We start from the raw sequence: 22,848 nt of genomic DNA on the forward strand, positions 1-22,848 counted from the left end.
TTGACAGCCAGAGAGTGTAACAAGGATCATTTATAACTTTTTTGAAATCTGCACTTGTTGTAAAATGAAACAGAGGACACACTCTTCACAAATAAAGCTTTACAGTAAGCTAAAGTGCTTTAGAGTGTTGATTTAAGGTGTTATCCCCGTTATTAGGCAACCTGAAGTCAACAAGTGGATTCCTAATGGCAGATGTAGACAGAGATAGAAGAAAGTATTATCAGACCTTAGAATGGCTGGGCTTAACATGAAAGAAATACACTGAAAGGTGTAAACTGATAACACAACTAAGACAAGCAGAGATCAGAATTCCAGAGAGCAGGTAATTCAGACAAGCCAATATTAGGACGGGCAGCATTCAGAGATGGTCAGTAAATAAAGTGGGGTCAGCACAATGGATAACAGAATAGCAAGCAAGCCAGAGTAAAAACGAGCACAACACTTTACAGGTAAGTATCACAAGAATGTGGCCAGGTCTTTTAAAGGCTGAGGCCTAGTGCATCACATGACACTGAGAAAACTCAACTCTCAGCATCAAACTAAGGAGCCAGAAACAGGTGGTGCATGTGCCGTCTATCCATTGTTAAAGGGCCTATTATACAAATATGACACTCTGCCATACTCATAAAGAATTGTTTCCTTGAGTACTGGTGATACACTGAGTGCACCAGTTGAATCTCCGAGCCTATTACAGGCTACCTAATTGTGATTAAGAATACGTACTGTACAACTTGTTGGGCTTTATAAACAGCTTACAGGCCGTCTAGCCATTTAGCTAAGTACTGTGCATGAAAGAGCTTCAGTGACTAGATATCGTCTCCATTTTTAATTGCTCTGTGTATATTGTACTGTCTTTTTCCTCGGTTGTACAGCACTGCTGTTTATGTTGGAACTTCATAAGTGCTAATATTAATAACTTTGCTGAGATAAAGTTATTTTTGTAAATAGAGAGTCTGTTCAGTATATATTATGGAGGTATTTTGTATCTAGAATTTATGTTTGGAATCTGGTCAGGGGTTTTCAAGTATTTAATATGGTGATCTTATGCAAACTCACGACTGCTATTTATTAATAACTTGAAGGAAGAAAATATACAGAGCCCTGAATAGCATATTACTCTAATTACATTTCCGTCTTGTAAAAGTGAAATGTTGTAGCTTAGTAATAGTTGATGAGTTATGAAGTAATCCGTTGTGCTCTCAGTGAACATTTGATTTACGCACTGATATTCACTCAAGCATTTCCTTCCATGTGTTGATTAGTACGTAAACAGTCCTAGCAACCTATATTTCCAATTATTTTTTAGCTAGGTATTTTACTATTCCATTCAGTATTGCCCTTTACATTTATTTTCCCAGCTTGCAATGTACTTGAAAAACATGATGCCCAAGAAAAACACATAATTTTTCACAATGTTAAAAAAAAGTTCAAGAGAGGACACATTTCCTTAACAAAAGTCCTGCTTCATCAGCACGGCCATATTCTCAGTGTCAGACTGTCGGCTGTTGGCCATCCTACAAGCATCAGTGACCTGTAACTGCAAACCAGCATCCAGAGATGATTTTCATGACTAGTTTGGAAGCATATGCTTATCCATTGAGAAAGGTGCATGGTTAATGTACTTCAACACATTGCTTTGTTAAAGAAAAAAAAAAAAAAGACTTTCGCAGAAAAAAACCCATCTTTTTTTCCATGGTCTTTGCAAACTATTTCTTGTTACATCATTTGACTAATTCAAAGCACAGGAGTTGAAGTTAAGATCTTACAGGCTCCATAGAGAACGCTGTGTGCTTCTTACACGAAGGTCAGCTACCACTCTCTCCATAGTATCAAGTTCTATGTGGCTTATACTAACTGAAGTGGGGAGAACTGCCAGATCTCACATAGAAGAACTGGCCATGTGCATACAGGCTATTTCTACACGTCCCATAAATATAGATATTCCAGATAGTGGAGATGACTATAACCAGGCATTAGAAACTAGATTCAGAATCAAAATGTAATCTGTCAAAGACACAGAGTACTATAGTACTATACTATATTATATTTTGTATATATATATATATATATATACATACACATACACACACATATATAAGCTACCAAACTGTACTATAATGTAATATAATATAGTATAGTATAGTATACATCAGGTCTAGTCAGTGGTTAAACATAAACAGGTACTGTGTTGTTATATGTGAACCACATTAGATATTGGTATCTGATCAAAATTCCAACAAACCAATTCAAACGTTGATCAGACACCAATATGTATTGAGGTTCACAGATTGAACCACAGCATCTTTTTTTTAACAACTGATAAGACCTGTGAGTGCAACATTTAATTTCTTCTATATTAACTTTACGTGGAGAGCATCCAGGCAAGGCACTTTCACTAAGGATTGGTTGAGTGCTGGAATTATTGTTTTTTTTTATTTTTCTTATATACCATTTTACTTGTTCTAGTTGTCTTCATACTTCATACATTCGTATAGAGGCCTTTCTTTTACGATTGATTGAATGATTTATTTATGATTGATAACTCCTTTGCTGCATTAGGCTTTGTGAGCCAGTTAATTGACATGTCAGCAATGATATTGAAAGATAAAGACAGTAACATTTCAGGAACATACACCCCAGTTTACACTAATGACTATTGTATGCCCGACTTTAATTAGCATGTTTAATGAGACTCCGGAGTCTATTCACTGTACAGTGCATTCTATATGATCAGGAGTTTAATATTAAAAATACAGTTTAAGAATGCAAATATGGACTTGATAACCTATTGTTTCAGTGTGTTCAGGATTCTAACCATAGCTGGTAACAGCGGGATTACTCAGAGTAACAAAGTATCACATGCATTGTGAGAATCGACTTGCCAGTTACATTCATTTTTCCTCAAAAATCACTTTAAAGTAATCAGTTTGCCAGTAATGGTAACAAAATAATTATAACTACTACTCATGGAAGAATGGTGTCATGCAACTATTAGTTTTGGGTACTTTGAGCTGCCATCAAATGTACATTACACATTAATGGAGAACTGTCACTTGTGTGGCGGTAGGAAAAACTGAATTAAATGTAGAAATCCACACTGCTTAAACTTCCAACTGGGTGCCTTCATCTTAGCTCCCTGTCAATCATTGTCATACAGATTGTCCTTTGCACCTGGCTGTCAGCATACAGAAAGTGCACAGAAAAGAGGAGAAATTAAACAATATTTATATCTAACTCTTTCTCATTTGTGTGCTCTGCCTGTGTCTGGACATAACTGAATTGTGATGGAAATTGGCAAATGATTTATGTCAATTAAAAATAAAATGGTGAATCAGTTCAAAAAGGTTATGAATTTTAATGTCCCATTGAATTTCCAGATAAGTGAAGGTTTCCCTAAAACCATACTAATATATTACAATATCTAGGCCAAAAATATCATTTCGTAATGGAAGGTGTTTTACAGAACAAAAATGTATAGCTTTCACAAATTATGTAAGAGTCACAAATTATCATTAGAATTTATATTTTTCAAACTTACTTGCTGCTTAGACACCGTCTTAGAGAATATGAAGCTCCTCCACCACAAGTCCGGGAGCACTCACTCCATGGCCCCCAGGCATCCCACAAGGTGTCTCGATCTTCCTCAGACCGAGCAGTCCGAGAGCTCTAAAGGGAAGAAGATCAGTTTCTAAATAAACACAATAAATTCTTAAAATAATAAAACAGTGTACCTTCCATTAAAAGTATTTTTTCCGTCAATTTATTATTGTACGTGCCAAATCTCATGCAGTATTTATTTTTTCAAAACTTTTAGTTGGTGCCAGCAACAGTTACACAACCCTTTATTTAATTTCTACAATAATAAGAAGCATAAACTGTTATTTTTGGTTTTGTATGACATTCTAGGTATTTGAGAAATATGCACCTCTCCAATGTCCGAAATTAGGCTATGCACAGTCCTGGTTTCAGTCTCCTGTGAACTGTTCGGACTTTGCTATCTAATATCTCATTTATGGAGACACAAAAGGCCAAGTTCCCATAAAGTGGGAATGCACCATGGAAAGAACTTGTGCACTTAGGGTATTCAGCGCAGAGGGCATCAGACATACTCTGAATATGTACTGTCTTAAATTAGGCTAGTCAAGGAGGTCAGACAGTCAGCCTGGTAAGCATTCACACCAAGCTGTCATTTTGCCTTTCTGGGCAGGACTGCCCCATTTATAATTGGGCTTGCTCTCAGCACATCTCTCTCCCAACACATTATGGCCCACCTCCCCTGCAGAATGCATACCTCCCAATAATGAGAGATTTAATTTATTAGAGTGACACTATAGGCACCCAGACCACTTCAATGAGATGAAGTGGTCTAGGTGCCTATAGTGTTGGAGTTGGAGGCGTGCTAACCCAGCACCAAAGGAACATTGGTGCTGGAATTGTCTAAGTGACTAAATGGTTTCTTAACCGTTTATATGCTGAAGGGGAACTGCGAGAGATAAGGGGTCAGAGGGCACAATAGTGTTAGGAATAAAGATTTGTTTTCCTTACACTATAGAATCCCCTTAATCTACTGTTATTTTCAAATTGTGATGGACCCTCTGGTCACCTTGCTGGGTATATGTCTCCCCAAACCACCACCCCTCTCTCAAAAGACTGTTACCACTATGAACTAACCCTCCAGGTCGTGCCTTCCAGCCCAGTGCCTCCTTCTTTCCATCTCTGAGTCACCTTTCATCCATCATGGGTCCACTGAATGCAGGGAACCTGATCGAGAGCAATCCTAAACTTTTCTGGAACTCGAAAGCGGATCGCGGTGACTCCGCAGTCTACAAAATCTTCAATCAGAGTGCTCTCGTTCCCAGGACCATCAGGGCGTTTTTGGAGGGTTAACAGAGGGGGTCGAGAGGCATCGATTGACACCAAGGACATGTACCCATGAAAAGCGCTGTGTTTTAGGTGACAGGGGAACTCTACCCAGCACTCTGGAACAGTGCACTGGATAGGTGGCTAGATGCGTCCTGCTGAACTTTGGACTTCTATCTAATTCGGGCTAGCCACATCCGAACCAGGCACTTTTTGGATAGAATGGGCGCTCCAAAGAGAGACTTCCGGGTATGTATGACATCTGATGGTGCTCTGTGATGTAATTTGTGTTATTGAGTGGTTTCTGTATGGCGCGGTCTGTATCCAGGATATAATTAGTTTAACTGAGAGCTGACTCAATTATCTCTCAAATACAGAGGGGCCTGGGCGGGCTTGTATTGTACTGAATGAAGACCCCATGCTCAATAAAAACAGCTCTTATTCACCATTCACTAAGTCTTGGTTAGTTTTTGGGTGAGACAGTGATACTTTATGTAGGAGAGCTTAATCACTTTGGGGCTTCTACAGTAGTGGCAGTAATCCAGGGGTATACTGCCACACATATAATATGTATCATGTTACAGTAATTGTGCACGTCTCTACACCTATGTGATGTTAATGCAAACAATGCAAGCACCTTTGCTGGAAGTATTGTCAACCGAAAAAAAACTTAAAAAAATGTTCACCTAAAAAAATCTTTCTTGACATTTTTATGTGGGTATCCAAATCACAAACAAGGCATTCATTTAAAATAGTACAAAATGTAAGTGTAAAATAATTAAATACATTATGCAAAACATCATTATTAAACTCTTCCCAGTATTAGTGTTTCTTACATTACAGTGGGGAAGGCATAGCTCTGAAAGGAAACATTGTTGTGGGCATTTGCTTGGGGCCTGGTGAGAATGATATGCCTGCCCCAACCTCTGTGAACCCAAATAAAAAATAGCATGGGGACACAATTTGCATCTTAACCTAGTCATTAAGAACCACTCATCTACAACAGAGTAGACTTGTGCACCAGTGAAATGTTCGTTTTGTACGAATGATTTCATACTAAATCAAAATATAATTTGTCAATCACGAATTTCGTCCGCAAATAATTTGTTTTCAAACAAAATTCGTTAAAAAATAATTTGTTTTTGTCCATTAGGACGCAAAAAAAAAAAAGCAAGGAGAGAGCCGGCAGCTCCCTCCTTGTAATAAATAACCATTCCTACCCCGCCATCCCTCAATTAAAACCTATGGTCGTCACTATGAAGGTGGCTGTTCGCTGTCATTTAAAACTGAATATAAAAATCAGTATCTTATTTAGAAGTGATAGAGTGCTACAGTAAGAGTATGTGTAGCCAATAGTTAAAGCAAAAACTATAACAATGTTGCAATATGAAGACATATCTATTTAGATCAGTAACACAATAAGGCTGTGCTACTGATATAAATAGCTACTTTTTACACAAACTCTTACTGTACTCTTCTATACACTTCTATGCAAGATAGATTTATGTCATTTTAAATTAAATATAAATCAGTATGGGGGTCACTATGACCTCCCGCTATAATCCTACCCTACTCAAATTGAAAGCAACCAATCACAGTGTTATGAGTCAAATTACACAGCATGGGAAAAAAACTTCCACACTGTGTAAAATGACACAGAACACTCTGATTGGTTGGATTTCAAGCCAACTAATCAGAGTGCTGTGACACGTGAATGTAGAGACTTACTGGTCAGTCTCTTCATTTACCTGTCAGAGCACTCTGATTGTTTGGCATCAGAGCGCTCTGAGCCTAATTGCAGGGCAGGGGAATGCTTTATAAGCCTTTCCCAACCCTGCAGAGCTCATTCTGTGCCGTGCCCTCAATGGGTGAAGAAGGATTACTTTTTTACTGTCGGGTTTATTTTTTCAATGTATTTTTTTTGCGCTCTGTTTTTTATTTTATTTTAACAGTTGCGACCGGTATTATGGATTTTTATTTGGCCTTTTTTGGGGCTGAAGAAAAAAAAAGAAAAATAGAAAGAAGACATCGAATGGTAAGTATGAAATTAAATTTTACAGCCCCCCCCTCACTATTATTAGGGTGAGGAGGGTAGGTAGGGTCTTTTTTATTAGGGGGAGAAGTGACTAGGGGCTTGGGTACCCCTAGTCACTTTTTTATTTTATGTGGTTCCCACCTGTCGCTCATAGGTGGGGACCTGGGGGTACATTAGGTCCACCATCATTTATTTATTTAGGGTCCCCACCTGCCACTCATGGGTGGGGACCATAAGGGACATCAGGCCCCCCTTTAATTAATTAGGGTCCCACCTGCCGCTCATGGGTGGGGACTCCTCATGGTGGGGACCAGAGGGGACATCAGGTCCACCCCATTATTTATTTATTTAGGGTCCCCACCCACTGCTCATGGGTGGGGACCAGGGGGGACATTAGGTACCCCTTTTAATTAATTAATTAATTAAAGTCCCCACCCACCGCTCTTGGGTGGGGACCAGGGGGGACATTAGGTCCATTTATATTAATAGCCCCCCCGTTAATACCCTCCCATTTTAGTTATATTCTGTTCCCCCCCTTAGGGGAATGAGGGGACCTGTGCCAGGCCCCCCCTTATTGCACTAGTGACTGGGCAGCCACTAGTACTTTTAAATTTATCTAGGAGACATGCCACGAGTAGGGGCATGCGGGAGGATTTAACCTCCCTTTTACTAATATGGGGGTCATAGTGATCCCCATAGGTTTTTATGGGGGAGGAGGGGGCGTAGGAATTAATATTATTACAAGGAAGGAGTTGGCAGTGCTGCCGACTCCCTCCTTGTTTTTGTTTTTTTATTTGAGCATGCGCAGTGTTATTTTCTCTGTGCTGTGGGGCTTAATTCCTTTGCAGAGTCTATTAAGTGAACGAAACTAAAAGGTGATGCATTCGGCATTTGCCCTTTTGTTTTGTTTAGATTTTGTTTATAAGGCCTTTTTTACGTATTAGTAAAGGAATACGAAAAGACCCGAATTTTCAGATGAAATCGTATTCCTGCAAAAATGAATGCACACGTCTACAACAGAGCTAATTCAGGTTTTCAAATACCAAGTAATGCACTATAGTACTTTAGCTATTATGTAATGTGGTGGCATTTTTAAATATACTGCCTTTAAATGTAAATCTTAAAACTTTAAACCAAATCAAACCCATTATACAATTCATTATTTTATAGTGCTTTTGTATACCTTTAGAAAATTTCTCCTTTTGAACAAAAACCCATAATCTTTTGTATGGCAAATAGCAGCTTTCTTATCAGAAAACACTGACAGTAAAAGGGAGTTTTCACAATTAGTCATAGGAAACAAGACCACCTACAGTAATTATCCATTCAAATGTTATTCTAACTTGTTTTGTGCATAATGCCAAAGACAGTTTATTACTCGGATAAAGACACGGTAATACAAAATAATTAATCAATCACACACTGATAGCACCAAAGATATATAAAATACACCATGTGTAGAGCTTTAACAGTTTTTACAACCAAAACACAATAAATATGTTGCCTTGTCTACAGATACGTACTACATAAAATGTTAAATGGCTTTATCATGCGAAAACCGTCAGATGGTTATAGACATGTCTGCTAGGCGGCATTCAAAGTTTGCAAACTTAGCAGGTAATAAATAAGTCTTATGGATTGGGAGAACGGGGACCATGCCAAGAAACCATTAATGGTGAATACATCTCACATCCAGATAACTTACAAAGTGCCTTTGCCTGCAGTGCACATCAAAAGGACCATGCAGTGTTTCACTGTAAATCAGGTATATTCCTAAGTAAAACTGGGTGAGCTCATGGTTCTAGGATAGCAAGACTTTTGGAACATTTCCATTCTCTTTTGATTTAATAGGATAATAGATTTAGACACACTGAGGTTTCTACAATGCTTTATTATCACGGGCATAGAGGATCTATCAAGGGATAAGACAAAAACTGCACATGTTACCAAAATGTGTTGTTGTTCACCAGACCAGTTTATAAAAGTGTTTTGGAAAGAAATCTGATCAGTAGGCTGTGTAGAGAAGCAGAATTCAGGAGTGTTTGTCTTAAAGGGTCGTGATTATTTCTCTGCACAATAAATCTTGGACAATGCAAAGACAAAGAGAATAAAAAAAACAATGGCGTAAATGTGTGGGAGAGAAACTGACCAACGAAGAGCACTTTGGTTAGTGGAGGCACAAACATGGATCTTTAAATTTCAATGCACAGAGTACAGCGATGGTTCCACCTTGCCAGTTCTCCTAAAGTACTGTTTTTTATATACAATTTCATCTGAGCTTTTTCCTGGTCAGCAGGGGGTTTCAGACATGCTCCAATAATCAGGAATAAAAATATAAAAAGAAGGTTTTTTTTTTTCCAGATAGCACACTGGACAAATATAGAGGCTACTCGTTTCACTTCAACTGTCAAAATGTACCCTTTAATAGATAACAATTTCGAACTGTATTGCACAGGGCAGCAACAATTTTGATTTAGCGCTAAAGAATCCACTTCATATGGACACACTGCTTAATGGAGACATCTGGTCTCACTATGTTTTATCCATTTTATAATAAACATTTCCACCTCCTCTAGTTCAAACCAGTGAGAGGACACCAGCTACAACTGACCCGGTTTTACATACAACTGTTCCCAATTTCTCATATTCCTGTTCTAAATTAAAGCCTGTAAAGTCCATGAATATTTGTTGGAGAGGGCACACATGAACATACTTATACCACCCAAGATCAGCTATGGATGGCCTTTATTTCCCTAGAGCATCAGTGAAAAGGTTTACATGAATTGGTGCCATGACTTTATGGGCACATACTCTTGCCCTACATAAGCCATCATGCCTTTTCTTCGGCAAAAAGACTGCAGGCTATAATAGAATACTCTTGCAGTTATTCCATATGTAATAATACAAAATGAGCCTGACAGCAAAAATACTGGCACATTGTTGCTAGGCTATAAGTGCCTCTTTTCCACATTGAACTCTCTCCACCACATAGATAATGCTCACGAACCAGCATCACAATTCAGCTACTAACTTAAATCTAAAAGTGACTTTTCAGAAAAACATCCACCCACACAATAACAACAAGAATGAATTATGTCGCAAACAAAATTAAATTCCATTTTTCCATAGGCAGATCTCTTTGCTACTGGCAAAAGTGATCATATTCTTCAGTCCTTTGTCCTTTGATACACTGCACTTCTCTGGTACATATTGTACCTCTCCGATCGTTCGTTCAATGTCTCATTAGGCATGTGCATCTCTTTACAATGTCATTTTTTAGGAATATCTCTAGGTTCCATTCACAGCTTATTGCTTTTTTTCGATGTACAGGAAGCTTAGATGAGTGAGCACAGCCAACCCAGTAAAGCCTGCTAGCCACATGTTCTACATTGCTATAAAAGTGATATATCATGACCCCTTCATTTGAATCTCTCTATACTATTCTACTATTTATATTTCTCTTAAAATAAAGATCTGCCTTATCTTTGTTGTTTTTTTTGTCATGTATTTCTTGTTCCACATAAAAAAAATGACTTAATTCTGACCCCACTCACAAATGCTGTTAAAAACAAGATAATTGCAGTTCAATTACCCCATTTGCCAACTCCACAGCTGTGTAACATCAAACCACTTAATTGTTGGGAGCTGATCCCCATAAAGATCAGCCTGTTTTATCAGTGTTCACGTTCAAACTCAGAGGTCTGAAAAATGCCTTTTTATGAAGGTCACATTTTTCTGGTCTGTTTCTGGGGTATTCTGTCAAAGAGTGTAAAATGTTAACGTGTGCATAATTAGCCCAAAGTGAACCATATAGTAAAAAGACTGATGAACTATTTGGTGTTTTCTGTATCACTAACGAAATTGAGATGTGAGCCAAGGAGAAATGAGATCAGGGATCTGAGTAAAGCAAAAGGAGAGCACTAGGAGGATCCAATTATTTGTTTCAGCCAAGAAATTAATAAGAGAATGTTACGCAGCACTAAATGAACTCAACACTTAGACCTACGGGATTGTCTGGGTGTCTCGTATTTTCACTCCAAACAATGTTTTGAGTGTTTTTATTGCTTATAATAAGAAAAGCTCATAACGATCATTATTCCTATTTCTTGCATGAGAACAAAGCATTGAAATTCACATGTTTGTATTATACAGAAATGTGACTATCAATTGAGTGAACTGACTGACTCATTAGACTAAACTGATCCCTTGAGAGCCTTCATTAATTGCAGACAGAGGTTGAGCGGAGATAAAACATTTTTTAACACCCAGGCCATGGGTTGATAATTTACATGATTTCAATCACTGTAACAAATAATGTTTTAACAGGAAACATCCCCACCTCCCCAAAGTCAGAAACTATATTTATTTAGGTTACTTCTCTTTAAGGTCAGTGTGTCTAACTTGTGGGAGGGGGATTGAGTGCTTCAGTACAGTAAAAATGACAACCATCAGTTATAGTAGATGTGCGTGCGCAGTGAGCGATGCATGCACATCCAGGCTTCTCCACAGGAAAGCATTATATTCATTTTAGCTGCTGTGGCACGTAGAGTTTGACAGCCACTATGGATATGTTTAACCTTTCAAGATAAACATTGCCCTTTATGCAAAACGGCAGCGTGTTTAAACATACAGGACCACCTGTACGTGGAGTCCTATAGAACGCAGGACTAACCTTGAAGGGGCGGTCTCCTTGCTCTACCAACATTTACTCGTTGAAAAACTGGAGAGCAACCATACCTTTCAAACGAACCTGGGAAAACATCATGGGGAAAAACATCTCAGATGCACTATGGGAGAAAATCCTGACATTAGTCCATAAAAGCTCAGTAAGCACCAGGTAACAGGAAACCAACTTCAAACTCCTCTCCTCTTGGTATAGAACACCGGAATACCTACACAGGGTGTTCAACACAGTACCCACCACATGCTGGAAATGTGGGGAGGCAAAAGGAATGATCAGACACCTATGGTGGGATTGTCCCCGAATAACACCATTCTGGGGCTCGGTCAGCGCCAGGATCACAGAGATACTGGGGGAGACACCACCCTTCGAGACAGAACACGTACTCCTACATGCAACCCCATCTTCACTGGCCACATACAAAAAAAAATCGATCTACCGTCAACTCCTAAACACGGGCAAATCCACAATACCTGCCCACTGGAAACAGGACAAGACCCCTATGATACAGCAGTGGTTAGAAAGGGTTGTGGAAATCCAGTCAGCAGAGGCAATGCAGGTGTCCTTGATGGAGAATGACACGAAGCACGCAGAGCGATGGCAACCCTGGTTTGAGTATGTGGCACGGGCTGACGCTGCGCGTGTCGGGGTGCCAGGGCTGACTCGCGGGGTCCTGAATAACGGGAATACCCTGCATCTCTCCAACAAGTTCCCTCCCGCATTAATTAATTTACTCACCTCACTACTACTACCCTACTACTAACTGCATCCTCTCTCACTCTACTTCTCTCTATATTCTAATCACCCTGCAGACACATATCCAGACGGGCCTGGCCAAAGTATCTTTTTAAAAAAATACACATTCTGTGCTATAACATGTAAAATGTAAACTAGAACCTCACTTTTACCAACTGCAAGTTAAAACCATTCTTTTTTCTTTTTACACGTGTCCCTGATTTAAAATGCTGATTTGTGATATTTCCCAAATTCAAATCCTTTAATATGATTTGTACACCAGAGTACAATAAAACATATCAGATTTTATTGATAAGCAACTTTATTTGGACTTACAATTCTCATCACTGCCAGAAAGCCTCACACTGACTGAAGAGGATGAGAGGCAAACCGCTTCAGTGTGATAGCTGTGTCTTTAACATGAATTATCTCATCTCTTTCAAATATGAAATATATACAAAACCCTATGCACACACATATGTATATATACTTTTTAGACATGTTTGACTTTTCGGTGGATAAAAGCGATGTAGAAAAAAAATGCTACATAAATAACTAAGAATGTGTCCAAGTTCTTCCGCATTGGTAGATCTCTGATTGATGTACTCCCTGAAAGAGAAGCTTTTAGCAGCACTACACTGTCTGTGTGTAAATATTAAGCACCGTACTTCCAAGGACATAAAGCCTTGCTGGAGAGGCATTCAGACTCTGCAGGATGCTCCCCTTTCACTAAACACTTATTTTTCTATAACCGCCAGAAGTGTTTGCCATGTTTCATTATGAGGATTATTTGCCAAGGACCCCTGTTGGTAAAGCACCCCAATAACCAAGCTTACCTCATGTGCACAAGCTATATAAACATCTCTCCTTTTATCTTCTGTTTAAAAGCCCTTTCTAAAAAACGAGGTATTGAATCAATCTCTGTATTGTTAAAAATTACCCTTCTACATAGAATTAAATCAAGCTTTTCTATTAAATTAATAGTTGCAAATCAATTCAACCTCCCAGTTATCGCTTAAATGCAACTTTTCCCTTTCTTCCCAGGAAACTAATATACGCTTAACCTTGGGCTGACCTCCAGAACTACAGTACCACCCACTGTGACTTCAGTCCGACTAGAGTTTCAAACAGACCGATGGTTTGTGCCAGTGACTATCATAGCACTGGAACGTTTCATACAGGCCACTAAGCATCAAAATTACTAACAAAGGCATTTCTAATTGGAGGTTTTTACTAAAGATAATAGCTACTGGACATAACCCACTATTTAGAAGAATAATATTCTCCATCAGTGCTAGCTCAGGGCATTTCAGGTGCCTGGGGATGAATAATTTGATGGGCCTAATAAGAGAAGCTAAAGTCCCATTTCCATTGTATTAGCAATTATGGACTACTTGTGTTACAGATAGGAAACCTACTGCTGTTTCATGACCACCGGACTCTCCCTGTGGAATGTCACACATGTGGTTTTCAGTTAGTGCAACATGAAAAGTAGCCTCCATGCACAGTACTGAGCGAGTACTGTAAGCCATTAACAGGCAGCAGCCTCTTTCATAATTCATAAATAAATTAAACGAACATCTAGATTTTGGCAGGATTGGGCATATTTTAAAACATGGGACTGGAGCTCTGTTCCACTATCCCTATTTTCAATGCACATACAATTGATTTTACATAAAGAATTCACTTTACTAACCATGTAATCAAGATACGATTTGTGATCACACTACATTATACACACTAGGCATGGCAGATGGAGTTTCGACTATAAACCAATTGTAAGTGAATATAAAGTCACATCTAGTAAATTTCTTCTGCCACGGTAATACGTTAAAGGTAAGAAAAAACATTTGCAGGTATTTTTGAAAGTGTTATGAAAACCGGTGGTTCAATTCAGTCAATATTTTGATCATATTTATTAAAGTGGTGTAATTAGTGACCATTTACTGCATAGCAAATTGCAACAGTTTTTGCTGAAAAAAGACCATCAAATTTATAGCAGCAGAAATATTCAGCCACGCTTCTGTTAGAAAAATGATTCAGAAATCTGTTTCATCTATAAAAAAAAAGGCGCTTAGTCAAAAATGGAGATTAGGGTGGAAAAGACCCAGCAGATGGAAATTCGCCAAAAATTCACGTAAATTTAGATGAAATAGTAAAGACATTAAATCTCCCCCATTGTTTCTGCTACAAATCAACCATGGATAGGAATATTTACTATATGTGTTATTTATTATATATCTTGTGCCTGTTCACAAAAGCAAAATCTTATATATTTTTTTTTTCAACATGCAATATGCCATCAATACCATCAGTGTTATTTACAGAACCTAGAATCTACACATGCTTTAGCACAGGTCCTTCTCCAGGTGCTCCTAATAGGTGCCACGTGACTATGGATCACGGACACTAAATCTATAATATCAGCTTTACATGTCAATGTAAAACACTCAAAATATATGCCCATTGCATGATATAACATCAAAAGCCTAGACACCAAATCCAAAAACTCTCTCTGTCAGCCCCGGAACAGAGAAACCATTTTAACACCCATATCCATCAGAATATATGTCAACAAGATGGAGGATTAGAAAAGAGCAGGATGTGAATAATGATGGATTTTCTTTCACATAATAATTCACTTGACTTGCATTTGAGGCACATTTTTTTCACCTCAGGTTCCAGTTATGATGTTTTTTTTTAAGATTTGAAAACCAGTCTCGAAAATAATTTCCACAAAGTAAATCCTATAACCTTCCCCTTAAAAGCTATTACGGACATTATTTCTCAGTGGTTTCTGATAATGTCAGCGTTGACAAGACATATTGCCTTATTACAGGCTGTTACATAAGCTTTGTACAATGTTATGATCCCACAAACACTTATGAATACAGTCCATGAAGTAAAAAAAAAAGCATATTTGGTTTCATTAATAGGGAGAATTGCTATAAACAAGCTCTATAGATCTATGAACCATAACTAGGTAATAAAAAATACTTCATACCGGAGCAGTGCAATAAAGCTCGGCTAGCAGGCCAAACGTCATATAATTGCTATAGTTAGCAGATTTTGTTGCATATCTTTCTCATGGGAGATAAGGCACCCAGGAACGCAAATTAACTCTGTTGCCAAAAGGTAATGAGGATTCAAAGTCACATTTGGTATATAAAACCTAGCTACACATAACACAATGTGAGGTCACAACACTTTGTTTCAGATATCATAAGAACTTTCCATTCAGCCTTAAAGGTGTCTTCATGCTTTAACCCTTTCAGCTTCCAAGAAAGGAATCATAAAGTGACGCATGATACATTAATTTTGAACATGAATAAGTTTACACACTTAAGACGGATCTATTAAGCTTTCAGAAGGAAATAGCAAAATGTTGCATCCCCACAATTTCACTTTTAATGAATAAACCATAAATGAAAAAGTGACTTGCTTTTTTACTAGAATGATGATATATATATTTAATTTTGATAGTGTCATAACTGGGAGTTTTAATCTTGCTGATGTTTTTAATACAAACATGGACAATCTCCAAACTCCAGATTTGTCATGAAATGTTCAGAGAAAAGCATTCAGCAGATCTCTCTGCAATATAGATTATAAATTATGGTGGTAGTTCATTAGATTTAGTAGCTTCTAATTTGTTTTTATAAAGAAGTCTTTAACTGTTTTTAAAGGTTATCAGTACAGGGCAAAAAGACCAGGGGCCTCAGTCCAGGTACATTTTTGGCTTCTTCCGCATATATTATCTTATGCCCACAACCGCACCCTATGCAATGCCCAATATTGCACCCTGTACCCTAACTTTTTCTTTGATTCACATTATGACATATGTTTGAATGAATGCAGCATACCTCCCAAAACTTGTGAGTTGTGAAGTGGACAGCAAATAGGTGGGGTAAAATTGGCAAACTAGTGATGTGAAAAGTGACAATGGCGCTAGCTCTTTTGGATTCCACTACCACCTGTACGCTGATGACATTCAGATATACCTCTCCTCACCAGACCTCTCCCCTGCCGTCCTGCAACGTGTCACTGCTCTAGTAATTTCCCGCATGGATTACTGTAACCCTCTCCTAATTGGTCTCCCCAAAAGCCTCATTGCCCCGCTACAGTCTGTAATGAATGCTGCAGCTCAATTTTCCTCTCTAGTCGGTCCTCTCACACCTCGCCCCTCTGCCAGTCCTTACATTGGCTCCCTGTATCCTATAGGAGTCAATTCAAAGTGCTAACCATTACATTTAAAGCACTTCCAGCCCCTCTTATATCTCTTCACTGATCCATAGGTATGCCCCTCCTCGTACCCTCCGCTCTGCCCGTGACCACCTCCTGACCGCTGCTCGCACCCGTACGGCCAACTCGCGCTTGCAGGACCTTTCACGGGCGGCTCCTCTCCTTTGGAATAGCTTGCCTACTGCCATCAGACTCTCCCCTAGTCTTCAATCATTTAAGAAGGGACTTAAAACCCACCTCTTCAGGAAAGCGTATGGCCTCCCAGAGTAATCTCTACCTTACACACCTGTCTCTTGCTCTCTCCTATGGGACAGTGCTTTGCTCTCTCCTCCAGCTCTGCTTCACTCCTACTTGATATTTCCTGTCCTAATGTTTCTAATACCCCACCTCCTATAGTCTGTAAGCTCATTTGAGCAGGGTCCTCTTCAACCTATTGTTCCTGTAAGTTTTCTTGTAATTGTCCTATTTATTGTTACATCCCCCCCCTCAAAATATTGTAAAGCGCTACGGAATCTGTTGGCGCTATATAAATGGCAATGATAATAATAATAATAATAGCCAAAGGGGATGGCTGTGCTTATAAAGAGAGTGGATCTGCCTAAAGAATTGGCAGGTGAGCATGTAGTGAATGAACGCCTGTCAGTCAAGTAGGCCGACCAAACTATTTCAGCTCTATATGCAGGGTGCATGCACGTCCAATGAAGCACTTGTGCTATACTTTCTGAGGACAATGTTTGGAAGGTGGGACAGGACCCAAAACAGAGATGAGCAGGAGGCCTGATTCAGAGTATTAAAAAACCTATATTTACAAACTCTATACCATGCTGTATTAACTCTGCACCCAGATCAACACCACAGTGAAGTGGTAATTAACTCCAAATATGGTGTGTTAACATGACACTAACACAAATTATGAAATTGGAGATTATTTATCTCTCAGTATTACATTGTACATAGGAAGAATAATAAAATGGTGCCAAAATCAGACCCAGGTTTTTTGGGGGGACACCACTCAGGGCTCCAGTCTAGGCCAGCCCCCTCCAACCAATACCCCACAATGATTTTACATTACACAGCTTTGGAACAATGTAGTGGCCTATCCCCACCAAGCCCTACAGATTTAGAGTTAATTGTGTTGAAGGATTCTGTAAGACAACTTCTGTCTCAGAGGTTTTGTCTTTAAATGAGCACTATAGGGTCAGGAACACAAACATGTATTCCTGACCCTATAGGGTTAAAACCACCATCTAGCCACCCTGGTCCGCACCATGCCTCCCTGAAAATTTAAAATCGTACTTGTAGTCAAGTATGGAGCTTCTAGCTCTGGCTCTGCTTCCTTTAGACCTGCCCACTGCCTGCTGACATCATCAGAAGTGGTAGCCTGATCCAACCACAATGCTTCTCCATAGGATTGGCTGAGACTGGCAAGGAGGCAGATCAGGGGCAGAGCCAGCACAATTCAAAGACAGCTCTGGCCAATCAGCATCTCCTCATGAAATGAATTGAATCAATGAATCGCTATGAGGAAAGTTCAGTGTCTGCATGCAGAGGGAGGAGATACTAAATGTTTGGATGCATTTTAGGCAGCCATGACCCAGGAAGGATCTCTAGCAGCCATCTGAGGAGTGGCCAGTGAAGTTATCACTAGGCTGTAATGTAAACACTGCATTTTCTCTGAAAAGACAGTGTTTACAGTAAAAAGCCTGCAGGGAATGATTCTACTCACCAGAACAAATTCAATAAGCTGTAGTTGTTCTGGTGACTATAGTGTCCCTTCAAGCTAAAACAGCCATTGTTACGTAGTTTAAAACGTCCATAGTATGTAGTTGAAAAACTGCCATTGAATTTATTTTTATGTGTACCATGTCACATCCCATTTGAATCAGCCAAAATGACTCAAATATGGTTAGAACAGTTCAGAAGTACATTCCTGAATGATTCCAGAGCTATTTAACCAAATTAATTATGGAGTTGCAAATTAGTCTTTAAATATAAGGGTCCAGAAGCACACTCAACAATGAATAGAAGAGACAATAATATAATGTCCTCCATTTTTTCTAGTTTGATATATTTCTGGTGATGATTTAAAATAGAGCAGGTGGACAGCTGCATCCATCTACATTAGGATTGGGGATTACCTATAATTATTGTACCTAAAGATAGGACCTGCCCATTGGTCACACAGATTAACGCCATTATTAGCACCAACATGTTCCACAGTGCTTTACAATTGTAGAAAGGGAATAGACCAAGCTTACAATCAATAAGGATTTAATGTATGCAGATATATATAACGTCAGGTGTCTTGTCCAAAGACACATACTGGTAAGGTGGTCTGACCAGGATTCAAACCTCGGATATCCAGGTCTAAGGCAGTGATGTCATCACTGCTCTAACCAGCCAATATATAAAAATATACCTCTGGCAGCAGCAAAAAAGTTCAGCGCTGACTAATGTCAATTGTGTGCATATTTCAATGCACTGATGCTCATTCATTGGCTGGGAGCGGTCAGCTGACACTCTCAACCATTGAATAAGTGGCAGAATCACAGCACTGCACAAGGGGATGTCATAGACCAGCCCCAAGTAAGACCCGGTGTTTGGCAGGAACCCAATTAAAAGAGTTTTCAAAAACAGAATCAGGGCCAGGGTAGTCTTGATATAATAACAATCACAGAGGGCTGTAGTGGCTATGATGCTTGGTGTACCCCTATATAAGCTAAAGTTGTTTTAATGTTCAGAGTATCCCCTTAAACAAGTAGTATGTGGGTTCCATGGACCTTTCCAGTAACCTGCCAATAAATGCTCAGTTTCTAATCCTGGCAGATAACTATCCATTCTGGGACAATTAAACATGAATGGCAAAAATATGAAACATATTGGCACAAATGCAAAGTTATGTTTTTCAGGGTTATGATTAGCCAATTTGTCACTGATATGCAATATTAATGACTTTGGTAGATTTTAATTAGAAGAATCACATAACTCTTTTACTGCTACAAGATTATAAAACTGCAGCACTAGGCATGTCACGAAAAATTTTGTTGTTTGTGAAGATTACGGCTTATTGCAGATAAATTATCCAATCTCCAGTACTTCACCACAGTGAAATAATTTAGTCCTGTCTCAAATGGAAATAAACATTCTATCCAAACTCAAAATAATATACTTTTTTTTTTTGCTGGATAAGCAATTAACCATAATCATATCAATATTAACTGTTACAGACTTGTATAGTCTGTTTTTTTATAATTATTATTACTGGCATATATTCTGCTCTTTTTACAAATTCATATATTGGCTATAATTGCACAGTCCCCTTCAATTGCCTCTGTCACCTTTGGGGTACTTTAAATTTTACAAAGACCCCTAATGGTGATATGTCTGCCTTATGTGGGGTTATTAATGAACATAGATATACTGGTTTGAAACTCTCCCTCACGGCCACCACCAACTTTCTTCAAGGGTCCATCTTTTCAGCTCCTGACACTTCATTAACAAGGACTCTGTGTCAATGCTGAACTCTTACACATCGTTTAGAGAACTATCGAGGCTGCATGATTCACCATAGAACTTCTTGCCTGATGTACAAAAAGATGCCTTTTCACAAGTGTCACTGAATGAAATAAGTTGACTGTCGAAGGGCTTTTCTTCCCGTAAATAACCTAGCTGTAAAGAACATAGGTATTTTCCTTAATGTTCTATGAACTCTACATCTTGTAGAGTTCTGTTATAGAACGGTAACTAGCAATCTATTTATATTGACCCTGTAGGTATTTGTATAATTGTATAATCTCCCCTAAATACATTTTCTTCTTTAACCCCTTAAGGACACATGACGTGTGTGACACGTCATGATTCCATTTTATTCCAGAAGTTTGGTCCTTAAGGGGTTAAAAAAAACCAACATACTTCATGTCTGCAAAACATTGAAAAAATACAATATAAAAAATTGCAAATCACACTATTATCCATAATTTAATCTCCAATAAACTCACAGAACACACACACACACACACCAAACCATCTTTGTGAATGAATGTATGCATTAGCATAACAAAACTGTAACACAATAGGGGTTTATTCATTGAACTGCAAATTGTGGAGAATTTATAAAGGATTTGCATATATTAGGGCCAAAATGGCCAAGCTTAAAAAATAGCAGGTTGAAAAATGTATCCAATTCGGTTTAAGATTTGTAATTTGTTTGTGTGTTCTCCATAATTCCATAATTAGTTTGGTGAATTACACATAGCAGTATGTAGATAAGTGATAAAGGTAGGTTGGTTGCAGTAGCTAACAAGTGCTTCTTCTAACTGTATTGACATCACGTATTTTCTTTGCTGGTATGCCTACAATCCCTATATAAAGTCACCATTTCTCAAAGAAACCTGGAAAATGGAAAAAAAAATTTGGACGGCAAAAAACCCTAGAAAGAAATGTTGTAGCTTGATTGAAGTTCAGCTAATTGATGGATACGTCATACCCAGGGCATTGTGTGAGTCCTCTAATCTTAACAGAAGAATGTAGATTTTTATTAACAGATCTATAACATCAAATTAGGAGTTCAGTTTTACTTTTGCCTTCGCAGTGGCTAAGTAGAGCAATATGAGGCATTAAAATAGCATATCATTAAGAACTAGTAGCAAGAGTAACATTAATAGAATTTGGTAAATATTGTATCAGAAATTGACCTTAGCTGAAAATTATTTTCGTGTCTGTCTTGTCCCCTTACTTTTTTCCATTATTCCTTCCTACAGTCTCCCTTTCTTGTATACCGTATATACTCGAGTATAAGCCGAGGCCCCTAATTTTACCCCCAAAAACTGGGAAAACTTATTGACTCGAGTATAAGACTAGGGTGGGGAATGCAGCAGCTACTGGTAAATTTCTAAATAAAATTAGATCCTAAAAAAATTATATTAATTGCATATTTATTTACAATGTGTGTATATAATGAATGCAGTGTGTGTGTGTATGAGTGCAGTGTGTGTGTTTGAGTGCAGTGCGTGTGTTTGAGTGCAGTGTGTGTGTTTGAGTGCAGTGTGTGTATGAGTGCAGTGTGTGTGTATATGAGTGCAGTGTGTGTGTATTTGCGTGCAGTGTGTGTGTATGAGTGCAGTGTGTGTGTATGAGTGCAGTGTGTGTGTATGAGTGCAGTGTGTGTATGAATGCAGTGTGTGTGTGTGTGTGTGTTGCAGAGCCTTGGTGGGGGGTGGGCATTTTTATTATTTTTTTAAATTATTATTTTAATTAAAAAAAATTTGTTGTTAAATTATTATTATTTTTTTTATTATTATTTTGTTTTATTATTATTATTTATATTATTTTTTTTGTCCCCCCTCCCTGCTTGATACATGGCAGGGAGGGGGGCTCTCACTCCCTGGTGGTCCAGTGGCATTGGCAGTTCAGTGGAGGGGGGCTGTCAGAGAGCGCTTACCTCTCCTGCAGCTCCTGTCAGCTCCCTTCTCCTCCGCGCCGGTACGGTCAGCACCTTAGTCAGCTCCCAGTGTAAGTCTCGCGAGAGCCGCGGGGTCATAATGCGGCTCTCGCGAGACTTACACTGGGAGCTGACAGGGGAGCTGAACGGACCGGCACGGAGGAGAAAGAAGGGAGCTGACAGGAGCTGCAGGAGAGGTAAGTGCTTCCTACACAGCCCCCAGTCTGTATTATGGCAATGTATACGCGTTGGGGGTTTTCAACACAAAAAATGTGCTGAAAAACTCGGCTTATACTCGAGTATATACGGTATCTTTTTTGTTTTTAGAATTATATTTGTATTAACTTGATTGTCTTTTCAAATACCAAGTTGACACAAGTTCCTATCAGGCATCCAGGTAAGCACGTATATATATATATATATATATATATATATATATATATATATGGATATATATATATATATATATATATATATATATATCCAAGTGATATAAAATCTGTCATCTGCATGCCATGATTTCTCAGGCCAAAGAAAAGCAACGCAAGGGAGTGACTTCACATCTGAATAACAAATTTTAAGAAAAATATTTTAGAGATTCTGTCCAGTTCGCCTTCTCTGGAATTAATTGTGGAGCTTGATGGTCAATTCACCCTGATTCGTTCTTTAGTATATAAACCCATGAGTTTTGTTTGTCTGGACTTACAACAGAACACGGACTAACTCATCTAAGACCCCCCACCAAGCTTTATGCTTTCTTCAAACCCATAAGAGGCCATAGATTTGCCCTACTAAGCTTCATCGGACCTGTAACAGACATGCTATTTAACAATGTCTTTTATAGCAGGCTAATAA

The 22,848-nt window shown here is 38.6% G+C and overlaps 1 protein-coding gene across 2 annotated transcripts in view; it reads right to left on the reverse strand.

The window, feature by feature from the left end:
• The window catches only part of ADAMTSL1 (ADAMTS like 1), a 918,974-nt gene that overhangs the window by 284,943 nt on the left and 611,183 nt on the right, over nt 1–22,848 (reverse strand). For both annotated transcript variants that reach the window (XM_063455242.1, XM_063455243.1), the window contains one exon: nt 3,539–3,666. In XM_063455242.1, the coding sequence (XP_063311312.1) occupies nt 3,539–3,666 (128 nt within the window). The remainder of the gene's footprint in view (nt 1–3,538; nt 3,667–22,848) is intronic.

Source organism: Pelobates fuscus, chromosome 5, assembly GCF_036172605.1.
Source record: "Pelobates fuscus isolate aPelFus1 chromosome 5, aPelFus1.pri, whole genome shotgun sequence".
In the NCBI taxonomy this organism is placed as follows: domain Eukaryota; kingdom Metazoa; phylum Chordata; class Amphibia; order Anura; family Pelobatidae; genus Pelobates; species Pelobates fuscus.